The sequence below is a fragment of the Salvia splendens genome, chromosome 5 (assembly GCF_004379255.2).
Source record: "Salvia splendens isolate huo1 chromosome 5, SspV2, whole genome shotgun sequence".
Classification (NCBI taxonomy): Eukaryota; Viridiplantae; Streptophyta; class Magnoliopsida; order Lamiales; family Lamiaceae; genus Salvia; species Salvia splendens.
The window spans coordinates 29,076,564-29,091,104 of record NC_056036.1 but is presented as its reverse complement, the minus strand read 5'-3'; the positions used below and the strand labels follow the sequence as shown (position 1 = coordinate 29,091,104).

Genomic DNA, 14,541 nt, shown 5'->3' with positions numbered 1-14,541 from the left:
GTTCGCAGAACCGATTTACAGATCAAAGCAGGAGATAAAGTCTTTCTGAAAGTATCCCCGTCGAGATAGCTAGATTGGGCGTCATGGGCACCGCATTTCATCGGACCTTACGAGATCCTAGAAACAGTCGGCCCTGTGGCGTACAGATTAGCACTCCCGCCAAGTTTCGGGAATGTACACAATATGTTTCATGTATCGCAGTTGAGGAAATATGTGTTTGACCCCAAACACATAGTACACCAAGAAGAAATGGTGTTAGAACCAGATTTGAGCTATGAAAAAAAACAGAAGCAATTATGGATAGAAAAGTAAAAGAATTCAGAAATAAAGTTATTGTAACAGTGAAAGTCATATGGAAGCACCACGACCGCGAGGAGGCGACGTGGGAGCTTGAGGACCAGATGAAAGAAACGTACCCAAAGCTTTTTGCCTGACCGAGACAAAATTTCAGGACGAAATTTTTGTTAAGGAGGGTAGAATGTAATAGCCGAGATCTAATTTCTCGAGATGTATTAAATAAATACTAGAAATTTATTAGAATGAGAACGAAAGAGCATTCGTTGATTTCTTGAAACACAATAATTGGAATTTCCAGTTAAATCGAAATTTACTAATGCTTGACGATGAAAATAAAGGAGAAAGAAAAGCGTTAACTATACGTAGACTTTTCCTACATGTTACAATATGAAACACTATCATATTACAACATAGAACTATTAACTTCGGTCTCTTCAGCACGGGTTTCTCGACCCAGATTTTTCGAGGGTCCGCTTGGCCGAAAGAGAGAGGCTACAACAAGAGAAGTCAGCCTCGGTCCCTGCCAAAGGTAAACCGTTAGACAAAGAAAAAAAATGCATAGAAGAAGGAGAGTAAACAACTTGCACCAAAGAGGGAAAGGTAACCTTACCTTTCACAAAGAAAAGGGATGAAGAGCTTGGCTAGAAGAAGAATAAGGCCAGCCAATACCATCTGGCAGCAACAGACTCCCTGCGAGACAACAATTGGCAGCTCGTACCTCCACCTCACAGCTGCCGTTGCCGAGAATATGGCTTACAAACCCTGCCATTCAGTTGTGCACCTGCCGCAGGAGACAAACCCCATAAATGATTAGTGTACCATGTTGCTTTGTTACAAGGGAAGAAAGTGGTTAAAGAGGCTGCATAGTGTAGCAACCAGAACCGTATCCCACAGATACACAGCCTGCAAGTTGCAGGGATATCAGTCAGTTTAACACAGTTAAGACCCCTTTTGTCAGCCAAGCAACAAGCTTTTGCAGCTTTCAGTTACAAGCTATGAATATAAATACATATGATGATTCCCTCAGTTACACTCTATCGCCCCACAACATTGCTCCCTCAGTTAGCTAGCAGATTAGAGAGTGAAGGGAGTCGAGGCCAGAGGTAGAGTTCAGCATAATATTGTGCAGAGAAGGTAAGCTCACTCAGTTTCTAGCTCACTTTGAATGTCATACCATCATGTAGTAGAAACCTCACATCCAAGGGTGAACACAAGCACACTAGGATGCCATAGTCAGAACTCAGGCACAGTAATCACATCACATTAACGAGCAAACACAATAGCCTTATCAAGTGAGACATATAAGCTCCCTGAAGCATGAACATTTATGAACACCAATTCAAAGGATCGCATCCTATAAGAGGCATAGAATCACAGATAACTCGATGAATGACAAGTTGAACCAAGATCTGTAGTAGAGCCTAACCCAAACTACAACACAAAATCGATTGAACATAGCAAATCTACCATAAGAGCTAAGAGGGAATTAGAACTTAGCTACAGCCGAGAGGGAGACGGAGAAGGAAGGAGCTCCACCGGAACAGAGGAGGTGCTACCCGGCGTCGGCGACGACACTGCAGTAGAGACAGAGGCGACGGTGGTGTTGTCGCGTCGGATTAAGGGACGAGCAGCAACCGATAACAGCCCCTGCGACGTCGCCAACGGAGCACCGACTGTGGACTATCGCGACGGAGGGAGAAAATTAGGCGATGCCTCTGCTTCTTCTCCGGCGGCGAAAGATCAGCAACGAAAAGCAGCAGCGCCGCTGCTGGACCATTGACCGGCGGCAAAACGCATCGAAGAAAGGGAGACGGCGATGATGGCGGTGATTCCCGAGAAGGCGACGCCCTCCTCTGCCGATAACGCCGACTCGGCAAAATAGACAGTGACCAGCCGCGGCGCCAGCATGGGGCGACGGTGAACGGCGAGTCAGCGCCGTCACTGAGAGTGAAAGGGGCGGATGAGCCAGGGTTTCACCATTTCTAATTTCAGTGCTGAAATTGAATTTTGGAAAAGTGAAGAAGAGGGGAGAAAGGGAAAGTGACGGTTTAGGAGAGTATTCTGGGTCAGAATTTTAATTGCTATTTGGGCCTTTTCAGTTGGGCCTCCAGAAGGAAAAGAAAAGAGAAAAAAAAAGGGAAGGGAAATTTAGATTCGGGCCGCTGCACATTTTTTTAAGCTTGGCCGAAAATTTAAGGACCCCTAAATTAAATATTTGGGCCACGTTTAATTATTTGGGCCACCGCCCATAACTAAATGTAATCCATGGAATTTGATTCCCCTAAGCCACGGAAGAAAGGAAAATTTATTTAGCCGTGTGGAAAAGGGCATTCAGTAGATTTTTAAAGCGGACTTTTATTAGTCCAAGTAAGTATTTCAAAATATTTAAGGAAAATGATCCGAGAATATATATTATACCCGAGCAGTTCGGCAAGACTCCGAATAAATTAAATCGCCGATTTAATTAAAGATTTAAGACTTCTAAATTTAGAAGGAAAGAAGTAAAAATAATAAACACACGTTTAGGCATGCATACATGCAAGATAAGTAATTACTTAAAGTCTAATTTGAGTACATAAATTTTGTAAAGGAACGTCGTCGCTCGACGAGTAATCTCAGGACAAGGAAAGCACCCGTTTTGCAAGAGTTTAAGCAATCGAGGTGGGCTTTCTCTTCTTTCTTTTAAAGCGTGTTTTATGTGAAAACATGATTATTTGAATGAGTTGTCATGCCATGTTTTATTTTATGATTGCCTATCTGTTGGCTATGCCAACCAATTAAATCGAATTCGTGTCCCAGTAGGTCAGTAAATCCTACCCGGACTAGTGTACACATAGGGACCGTGAGCTAGCGCCAGGTTGGCCGGTCCGTGGGTCGTGAGCTAGCGCCAGGTTGGCCGGCCCAGTGGTCGTGGAATGTGGCCACATTCTCGATTCACGCAGCTGATATGGCATATCATCAAAAGTTTAAATGACTGCAGTCTATTTTTCAGAAAGAAATAACAGTTTTAGTGACCGGGACTTATTTTCAGAAAAACCCCGTGTTCACTCAGCTTGGCTGACAACTAAAAGAAAACAGTTTTCGGCATAAGCCCACTGAGTATATCAAGTACTCAGCCCTGCATATTGTTTTTCCTTAATGTGCAGGTTGATCGTTGTCAAGGCCGAGGAGGTGTTGGGACAGAAGGCTAAATAAGTAGCAAGATAGCTGGTGTAGTATGTCTTCATACATATTACATCTGTCTTGGTACTCTCCCGTTGCGCAAATTTAGAACTTGCTTTTAGCAAAGACAATTGTTCCATAAATACTCTGATTTAGTATGACTTGTACCATCAACACATTTCAGACAATGTTTCTTTTGATTTAAGCATCTTGACGAGTAGAGACAATTTCAGTAAGTTTTAGTCGCGATATAGCTACACTTTCTTTGACTAGGGAGATGTGGTCGTGACAGGTTATCACTCCATATAACTTGATCCGCATTCTATTCGTGTTTTCGATCCCTTTCCTAGTCCCTCCAAAATGGCGCCGTTTCCGGGGAAGCATGGTGTTACTTTATGTTTGTGTGTAGTGCGTAGGTGTATATAATTTTGTTTCTCATTTTTTGTTTTTGCTGTTGATGAGAAGGTACCACCAAGGCGATTACTGGAATCATCCCTTGATATACAGAAGAACTAACACTCAGTGGAGAGTCCAGGAAGCCGACGTTGTCATCACTCGTCGCAGAGCCGCATTAGAAGCAACAGCAACCACCGAGCAGAAAACACACCCACCACCACCAGAACGAACGGAAGCAGAGATGGCCGTTGTCATCGACGACTCGGGGATCGGTTCTCTACATGCTCATGATGAGAGAGAGCCCACGCATGCCATCACCGCTACTCCTGGGATGCGGACCATTGCCATCAAATCAGGAGTACTGATCGTCTTGTCCCACTTCTATGGCCTTTCGAAGGAATGTCCGTACGCTTTTCTGGATGAATTCTGCCGGTACTGTGATATTCAGCCCGTGCCAGCTGGATCCACATCTGAAGATTACAGACTCAAAGCTATTCCTTTTTGTCTTGAAGGGGGACGCGGGTGTCAGGCTGTCAAGGCTGCCAGAAGGATCCATCAGAACGTGGGCTGAGTTTCGCATGATATTCCTCGATCGTTTCTTTCCAACATAAAAAACAAGTGCCCTAAAAAGGGAAATTACAGAAGCTAGACAGGAATACGACGAGCCCCTCGTCTAGTACTGGGATAGGTTCCAACGGCTGCTTCAAGCATGCCCTAACCACAAATTGGGAGAGAAGGAAATCTACTCGATTTTCTATGGCGGACTCACGGTGGATAGCAAAAACGACCTCAACCTCGCAGCACAAGGGGATTTCTCAAAAACCCTTTATAGCCAAGCTAAGAATATTTTGGAGAGGCTAATTGAGGCTAAGCAGTCGTATGAAACCTCTCGAGGGCAGTACAGGAGAGGAGCAGTGCACGCAGCAGAGGCGCGCAACGATGAAAAGCTGGAGGCTTGATTCGAGCAGATAGAGAAGAAACTGCTGGAAGCAGTAGAAAAAACGAGACCACCGCCACCTCCTACACCAAAGGAGACACAGTACGTACCGCAGCCTCCACCTCCTGAAGAACATCATTACTATTACTGTGATTTTCCCCCTGAGGTAGAGCAAGTGAACACAGTAGGCCACTGGAACACAAATGGCAACTGGATCCAGGGGAAGCAGAGAGATGCTCCGTGGAGGGACCACCCCAACTTCAGATGGACTGATCAAAATCAAAGCCAGCCACAACTAACCGCACCTCAACAAGTACAACTCTTCGACGGGCAGTCCAACTGGCCAGCACGAATCTTTGATAGACCAAACACAGGAGGAAATAGAATGCAGGGAGGTCAGGCAGGATGGTCAAGTGGACCTCAAGGGAACTGATCAAGTGGACCTCAAGGGAACTGGTCAAGCAGACAACCAGAGGGAAATTGGGGATACAAACAGCCAGGCCCTCAGTTTACCAACTAGGGAAGGCAACCGAACAACCAGATGGTCACGTACATTCCACCACACCTACGGGGAAATCAACAGTACAACCAGCCGCGGTATCAACAAGAATACTACGGACAATCTGACCACCCGCACCCCAACTATAGTGGAGGACCACCGAATCAAAGATACAATAGACACCCCAACGAAAGTCACGTAGAAATGTTGATACCACACCATCCAGATGATGCAGTGCGGGAAATCCAGGAGGCTCAAAAAGAGCAGCGGGCGTCGTTGGAGATGCTGACAAAACAACTCTCTCAAGCTGCAGTGTCGCTGGGCGAGTTGAAGGGGAATGAAGCTACTATGCAACCACCTGGTCATGAGAATATTAGTAAAGTATCCCTGCGGTCAGGAAGGGTCTACCAAGGCCCCAGCCATCCTGCGATATCTCCACCAACTGTTTCTGAACCAAGCCGTGAGGAAGAGGGAGAATCCAGCAGAGGTGGTCAAGTGGAAGAAAAAGGCAAGGGAAGGGTTGGAGGAGAAGCCTCAGAAGAAACTCAGAAGGAAGAAACTGAAAGGGTTAAGCCCTATCCGTACCATGGAATGGTGACGAGGAAAAGGGATGCCACAATCGACGTGGCAAGCATGTTCAAGGACATGGATGTGAAGGTACCACTCTTAACGGCGTTAAAAATGCCCCCGATCAGTAAGTTCATTAAAGACTACCTAGCAGGGAAGGTCAATGAGGAAGGGAGACTAATTACAGATGAGAACGTCTCTGCCGTAATCCAGAAAAGCGATCTCCCCTCCAAGAAAACTGATCCTGGAATGTTCACGCTTCTAATTTCAATCGTAGACATTCAGGTAGAGCACGCCATGTGCGACTTGGGGGCATCTATCAACGTTCTGCCATACTCCATCTACCGAAAGCTGGGAGAGACCAAGCTAGTCGACACGGATATAATGATACAGTTGGCCGACAGATCATGTATTCACCCCGAAGGAATTTTGGAAGACGTTGTTGTAAAGGTGAATAACTTTCTATACCCAGCTGATTTTTTCGTAATCAAGATGACAGAGCCCATAGCAAAAAATTCGAGTGGAGTCCTACTGGGACGACCGTTCTTGTCTACGGCCAGCACTATCATAGACGTCCACAATGGGACGATCAGTCTGGACTTCAAAGGAGAGCAGTATACGTTCAATATCAATGAGGCCATGAAGAGGCCAGCCGACAGAGAGAACGTGTATTCTGTGGATGTAACTGAGCCCTTGGTGCAAGAATTTTTGGAAGAGGAATTTTTACAAAGCCAGTTCACGGACTCGGCTGTAGATAAAGAGGTCGAAAAGGAAGTAGAAGAGTGGTTTGCAACAAATAAGGTCGGAGAAATGAACGACCAAGCCGTCGCAGAAGCAATAACAGAGAGGGAATGGAGACATTTGTGGTGGAAGACATTCCACTACTCATGCCTGACCCTCGGCAGTAAACAGTTAAAGGAATGATCGAGTACTCATGGGTAGTCTGTTTGATCAAGCAACAAATTCTTAATCTGATTAAACTGGTCAAGTGACGTCCTATGAGAACTCGATCAAGTCCTTCGTACCTAGTGTAAATAGTTTTTCGTGTGTTAATTTTTTGTTCTTAGTTAAATAAAAATAGTAATAATAATCGGAAGTAAAGACGGAAGCTGATCAAGTGGTATTAATGGAATTCTCATCTGAAATTAATTGTCCACTTGATCAGAATAAATTGAATTTAATTGGTGGTATGTGATTGAGTTGATCAGGGCAGGTGGTGAAAGGACGCGAGTCACTGAAGAGGTGTCAGGCTGCAATAAAAGGACGTCCTAGGGAGAAGGAGAAAGCGTATCAGAGAAGCTTTGCCAACTGGCACTCTGAAAAGGCGCGCCCGTACGTAAGGAGTTAAAAAGATCAGAACAGCCGCAGGGATCTCAACAGTATAGGATCCCAACAGCCGCGATATCATTATAAAAAGTAGATTTCAGATCCGTAAATCACTTTTACCCAAGCCGCCTACATATCATTCCTTTTGCTCTCGTCGAGAATTCTCCTCAAATTCAAAACCCTCTTTCAAGAAAATCCAAAACCTACCCACCATTACCAGAAACAATGTTGCTCGAGCAACTCCCGACTTCATCCTCCTCTTCTAGTGCCCGTGCTGATAGTGCTGACCAAGAAACCTCCTCACAAGCCCATATAGGAAACCCTAGCCCACCTACACCAACCGCCGCTCCACTACCCGAGGTGGACGAAGAAGCGCAATGGCGTTTGACGAGAATCCTCCGGAGTTTTCCCTCCGATATGGATGTCGCGACGGTTTACGCCGCTGTAAAAGCCCAAATGGGAGTAACCCTGTCAAAGGACAAGACCGTAGCTTCCACATCCCAAAATCCTCCCCGAAACCCTTCATCCACCACCCAAACACAAGCCCCATTTCGTACCACAGACCCTACACCCGTCGCACCTTTAGTGCAGTATAGTGAGGATGACTCCGAGGTGGACGAAGAAGCGTAACCGGCAGTCCCTACTCTCCTAAGGCCGACACAACTAATCGAAGTTGTGAACATCGACGACGATTCTATGGAGGACTTTCTGCCTCCACCCAACGAAATATTGCAACAAAAGGGGGCAGACCGGAACTGTATTCCTCATGCAGAGGATGAGTCGGTCCCGGAGAGGGAGGAGGAACCGTTGCGCCACCGGACGCGCACGGTGGAAGTGGACAGGTTGGTAAGGGAAGTGGAGGCCCGGACGGCCAACATGAAGAGGGCAGAGGAAGGGCAGGAGGAAAGACTCCGTGTAGCGCGGCAGTTGCTGAATGAGCCGGGGAATGTAGGAGCCGTTGGGGCGATAAACCAGGAAGCCGGAGAGGCCGTGGATAAAAGTATGGCTGTTGAGGACAGCCGCCAGAGAGCTGAGAAAAAAAGGAAGGGGAAGGAGACTGTTCCTCATCCCCCAAAGAAGATGCACCCCGCATCCTGGGGCATCGTTATTGCTAATACAGACCAACCAGCCCCTCCACAACTAGGAGTTGAGGGCACACAGAGGAGAGAGAGCTCTGGTGGGCCCGTACTTCCCACAGGCAACAAGGAAGGCCTACAACACCCCCCGCTGCAGAACTTGCCGCTTTACTGTTAAAGTTGTGCAAAATTGGGAGTTATAAATTACTTTGGCAAAGCGGAAAGGGCGAAAGCTAGAGTGCATTGATTAAGTGGCAACGACATTTGCTAACTGATCCAATCGGTTCGGTTATCACTCCATATAACTTGATCCGCATTCTATTCGTGTTTTCGATCCCTTTCCTAGTCCCTCCAGGGCCCAATATGTGACTTAATATAAATAGGAGAATAAAGGAGACAGAACGAAACAACAACGACAATACGAATAATAATTATTACTCACAATTTTCGTCCCCCTCAGAGAGAGATAGAGTTCGAAATTTGCCTCCTCCGTGAGCTGAGTTCTGTCTTCGTTATTCAAGTCCTAGTACGCTGGTGAGATTTGCCCACACAAATATCAGTGTACAGTCCGGGACACCAGTCAGAAGATCCGAGGTCGAGTACTGAAGATCTTCACGTGGAGACGGAGCAAGCCATCCATCGATTCTTGATTGAATCAATGAGGTAAACTGGCTAATTCCATAGTAAGCATGTTTTAGGGATTTTATATGCTAAAGCATGTTTTAATTCAAGTTATGAGCATGATACATGTGATAATTACGGAATAGAATTTGTCTAAATAATCTACTAAATAGATCAAATTATGTGATCGGTTTTTACGCACGCTTCCGCTGCCAACCCCTTCAATTGGTATCAGAGCCAGGTTTTTGCACTGATTATTTGGATTTAAATTTCGCGAAATTCATGTATGCATGTCTTATTTGATTGCGAAGCATGTTCTTGGTGTTTTGTTTAATTTATCATGCATGATGAACTCAAGAACTATCGAATCAAAGAACTTGAATTACTCGATCGTACGAGACGTGCGATCCGTCGACGCTCCCACCGAGACGGATTGCACCATGCGTGATCGTGAAATAGGGTTGTCGATTGAATGGGAGCCGAGGGATAACGATCACGGGGCGACGGGCAGTCGAGCGTGGGCTCGAGCACGACGCCGGCTGAGACCGCAACCCTGAGCCGGCCCCCGCACCAAGGCCGACGTGAAGGCTGGCACGGAGTGGTGGTTCATCCGAGAACCACCGAGACACTAGGCGCCGAGAGCTGGAACCCTAGGCGGAAGGAAGGGTGGTCGGAGCTGGCCGAGAGCGGGTGCGCCACCGTGCGTGCCGCTGGCCGAGAGCTCGCGCCACCCCGACGGCTCAGATTGCCGAGACGGGCGTCGAGACGCTGGCCGAGAGGCGCGCGCCGCCGCGTGCGCGCCTGGCCGAGAAGCGTCGACACCCGACGAATCAACGCGCCGAGATGGGCGGAGCGCACCTGGCCGAGATGAGCGGCACTGACCTGCGCGCTCCTGGCCGAGAGGATGCGACACCCGACGAGCCAGGAGGCCGAGACACTGGCGCGCCACCTGCGTGCCACGGCCGAGACGCTTCATGCGTCGTGATTCGACGACGAATTCATCGGATTTTCGTCATTCATCGTTCGTGCGAACCTCGTGCGATGAGATAACGATGAATGGTTATTTTAATGATTATTTAATTATTTTATTAAAAGATATCATTAAAATATTATTATTTAATGCAAATAAAATCTTTTTGGAAGATTTACCTAGAGTTTAGGAATATTTTTATTATTTTCTATATCTATGGAAATAAATAATATTATTTTGATTACTAGATGATATGGATGAGAATAATTTAATAGTTTCCTAATATTTATATATCTAAGATCCTAATAAGGATCTATGTATGAATACATTAAATAATAAAATATCTCTTCCTAATCTTGAACAAGGAAATAATTTGAATTTATTTTTCATGTCTTATTAAGGATTAAAAATTTTGTTTATTTTAGATATACCTTATAGTAGACATGGATAAGAATTAAATTCTAGAATAATAGTTTCCTAAAAGAAGATAACAACATAAAACTAAAGATTTAATTATCCAGCAAATTAAATACCAACATAATTTAATTAAGCTTTTGTCTGCCTAAAGGCTGAGGATAATTAAAGAAAAACCATAACCCAAATATCTAAGCTACAATTACGAACTCAACGTTTGTATATTGTCTCCATCAATTGGTCTGTAATTTATGAAGCATCTTTCTAATATTATCGCCACCTGCTCTGTGGGGACAATAATCCTAAGAAAATAGCAAGTTCATGATGGAAGACTTCTCAAAAATAAATAGTATGAACTAGAATGTGGTTTCCAATATTATCGCCACCTGCTCTGTGGGGACAATAATCCTAAGAAACTACGAGATTCAGAAGTTCACACAGAAATTATGAGATAGCTTGATCTTATTAGCAACACATAAGCATTGTTATGAGAGTGTGTTGTAGAAATGAGACTCTGTAATGCTAAAGAGGTGGTCTTGCTTAGGCAACATTAGGCGGCCATGCCACTCTGTGGTCTCTGGACTATTCGTCGGTGTTGTGACCAGTGAAAATGTTAGATTTTAATGCGTATTAACTTCCTCTGGAGGGTACAAAATTTTAATCTTACAGTTCTAAGATTTTGAAAAGTTTTATGGTTAATCTAATATCTTACATAAGATTATGACAAATAGTAAATACTCTGTTTTGCAGTGCAAATAAAATCGTCAAGATGTCATTCAATTCTCTATCTGCAATTCTAAAAGAAAGTAAACTCGAGGGCCAAAATTACATAGAATGGAAACAAAATTTGGACATCGTTCTTACAGCTGAAAAGTATAACTTTGTACTTACAACCCCGCGACCTCCAGTGCCACCAGCTAACGCTGCGGCAGGAGTCAGAGGTGCACACAAACGGTGGCATAAGGCGAATAAGATGGCTAAGTGCTACATGTTGGCATCTATGTTATCAGTACTCAAGCATCAGCATTCTGCCATGGATACTGCCACCGAGATTATGCAGAATCTCAAGAATCTTTTTGGTACTCAGAATCGAATGGCTAAGTCTCAAGCCTTTCGGAGTATCATGTCGAAGACTATGAAGGGGGGCTCGTCTGTGAGGGACCATGTCCTCGAGATGATGAGCCACCTCAACCAGATTGAGGTCTTGGGAGGGACGATCGATCCCGAGTCCCAAGTGACCATTATCCTTCAAAGTCTTCCCCCTAGCTTCCAGCAGTTCAAGCTCAACTTCGAGATGAACAAAAGGAACTACACCTTGGCAGAACTATTGACTGAACTTCAGTCGGCGGAGGATCTTATGATCCAGGCTAAGGCGGCCATGATGACTTCGGTGCCTCATTCCTCTGGCTCCAAGTCTAGCGCAGGAAAAAGGCAAGGACCGAACTCAGGACTGACCAAGATAGCTAAGGGAAAGAAGAAGAAAAGGGCAAACAAGAAGCCCAGGGGGAAGTGTTTCAAGTGCGGAGAGAAGGGGCATTGGAAGCCAGATTGTCCTAAACGGGGCAAGGCTACAGGTATGCACTAAGCTCTAGTAGTCGAGTCTTGTTTGACTTCGACATCAACTTGCACTTGGGTTATTGACACTGGAGCTACTGATCATATTTGTTTTGATCCTGACTTAATGCAGGTGACAAGACGGTTACGTGATCGAGAGATCGAAATCCAGCTGGGCGACGCTACAAAAGTGGCGGCCATTGCAGTGGGAGACATTTATTTTCCTTTTAGTAGTGATAGATTTTTGATTTTGAAGAACGTTTTGTTGATACCTTCTTTTAGAAGAAATTTAATTTCAGTTTCTAAATTGGTTTTTGATGGATATTCGATTTCTTTTAATGACAATTGTGTTATTAATAAAAATGGTTCTTATATCTGTCGTGGTATCATGGAAAACGATCTGTACACAATCACATCTACACAGTTTAACAATCGCAAATTAGAACTCAATACAACATCAAAAATTTCAAAGAAACGAAAGGAACCTTCAAGTTCAATGAACGAAACGTACTTATGGCACCTTAGACTTGGTCATGCCAATGAAAGGAGGATCCATTCTCTTGTTCAACAAGATCTTATTAAAGATCTAGAGGAGGAACCTTTTCATAAGTGTGAGTCATGCTTAGAAGGCAAGATGACCAAGAGGCCTTTTCAGGCTAAGGGCTATAGGGCCAAGGAAGTACTTGAGCTCGTTCATTCCGATGTATGTGGACCAATGTCTACTGAGGCAAGAGGTGGTTTTCGATACTTCATCACATTTATTGATGACTTCTCGAAAATTTGGATACGTCTATTTGATGCGCCACAAGTCAGAGTCTTTTGACAAGATCAAGGACTTTAAGACTCTTGTGGTATCATGGTAAGAGTATCAAAAGCCTACGATCTGATCGTGGAGGCGAGTACCTCAGTGCTGAGTTTTTGGACTACTTGTCGGAGTCGGAATTGAATCCCAACTGACTGCGCTGGGCACGCCCCAGCATAACAGCATGGCTGAAAGAAGGAATAGGACCTTGTTGAACATGGTCCGGTCGATGATGAGTTATGCACGGTTACCTACTTCATTTTGGGGACATGCCTTGCTTTCTGCAAGTCACATTTTAGATAATTTACCATCAAAATCCGTACCTACTACTCCTTATGAGTTGTGGACTGGGCGTAAGCCCAATCTAGCACATCTCAAGATTTGGGGTTGTCCGGCTCATGTATTGGAAAAGGATCCAACTAAGCTAGGATCAAGGACGGAGGTATGTTTGTTTATAGGGTACCCTAGAGGAACGAAAGCATATGAATTCTTTAGTCTCCGAGACAAGAAAGTCATTGTGAGTACTCACGCGACATTCTTAAATAAGGTTAGTTCTTTTTTTTAAAAAAATTCTCCATGTATATTTTTTGCTCATCTTCTGGCTCCGTCCCTGTTCATTACTAAGGAGTTTTGTAACTATGAATTATTATAATAAAATAGTAAAAGTACCCCCACTAAAATAGGGATAAGTCAGTTTTCTCAGAATATTGAGTCTGTTACTATGTGTTGATTAACAAGACAACTGAATTTCTCCTAAAAAGACACTTTTTATTTCTTGAATTAGATCTAAGTCCCACTATTTCAAGCATATATATCTGCAGCGATCCAAAATATATACTAGCTGTAGAGCTTGTTAAAAACAATTATCATGATATCAATCTAATCTGAAATCAATAAATTGGGGTTGAAAATTTATAACTCTGAAAAAATAATTTACCTTTTCATCAGCGAACTTAGCCCAGAAATGAGCCATACTACGATCATATGGATCCTCGGGCATCAACGGGTAGGTCGTGTTCCATACCTCATCGATGTATTCAATAATGAGCAAAGACTCTATTAGAATTGGAAAATAAAATGTAATTAGGATTTAGTTTAGCATTTATTCTCGGCCTATATATAAGGCAATGTATTGTATTTTGTAGTTAACACTTTCACAATGTAGTCAATACAAATATTTTCCTCTTTTCTCCTCTCTTAGTCTGAAGGTTTCTTCAATCTACCACGGCAGTTTCTTCATTTTTCCTCAATAGTTTTTCAATGTATTTTGATTCTCCAAACTTTACATGGTATCAGAGAAAATCTTCCGCATATCACTCTTATCTCCAGATCTATTTCCTCTTTGTTCATAATGAACAATGGTGGTGATTTGTTGCCGGAGAGTTCTCCAATCGACTCACCGCTGGCGGAAAAAAAAAGAAAAAAAGAAAAAGTGTTTGATCTCCTCTCAGGTTTTCAATTTTCTCTCATCAATCTCTGTTTATCATTTCAATTTTTAATTGGTTGATTTGAATCTCGTCGATCTGATTTTTTTTTCTCATTGAAATTTCTCTGTTCTCACCGATCTAAATCGGTTCTCTCTGATTTCACCGATAAAATTCGGTTTTGTCTATTCTCACAGATTGAAATAAGATTCTATGAATCTAAAATATCAAATATGTTTCTCATTTTTAATCTCCGATTGAATTCGGTTTTCTCTGTTCTCAAAGATTGAAATAGGTTTCTATGAATCTGAAATATCAATCTCAATCTCTGTTCTCTCATTGAATCTCTCTAAAAATCTCAGTGAGCCTCATAAATTTTTTTTGTTGTTCATCTCAATCTCTCTAAATTTGTTGCCTCTGTCATCCAAGTCTTGTTCTCTAGCCTGTTGCGTGGCATTTGTTGGATTGTGTTTCTATAAATATTCTGGTTTTATTG

The 14,541-nt window shown here is 43.8% G+C and overlaps 1 protein-coding gene and 1 long non-coding RNA gene across 2 annotated transcripts; one reads left to right on the top strand and one right to left on the bottom strand.

Moving 5' to 3' along the window:
* Positions 1 to 582: 582 nt before the first annotated feature.
* Positions 583 to 2,332, bottom strand: LOC121805025. The gene is made up of 2 exons (XR_006051243.1): positions 908 to 2,332; positions 583 to 817 (listed from the first exon to the last, which is right to left on the bottom strand). It is a non-coding gene; the product is annotated as an uncharacterized LOC121805025 (long non-coding RNA).
* Positions 2,333 to 5,495: 3,163 nt separating this feature from the next.
* On the top strand, positions 5,496 to 6,782 carry LOC121804066. The gene has a single exon (XM_042203614.1). It carries the CDS (start codon positions 5,496 to 5,498, stop codon positions 6,780 to 6,782), a length of 1,287 nt encoding a protein of 428 aa, XP_042059548.1.
* Positions 6,783 to 14,541: the final 7,759 nt, after the last annotated feature.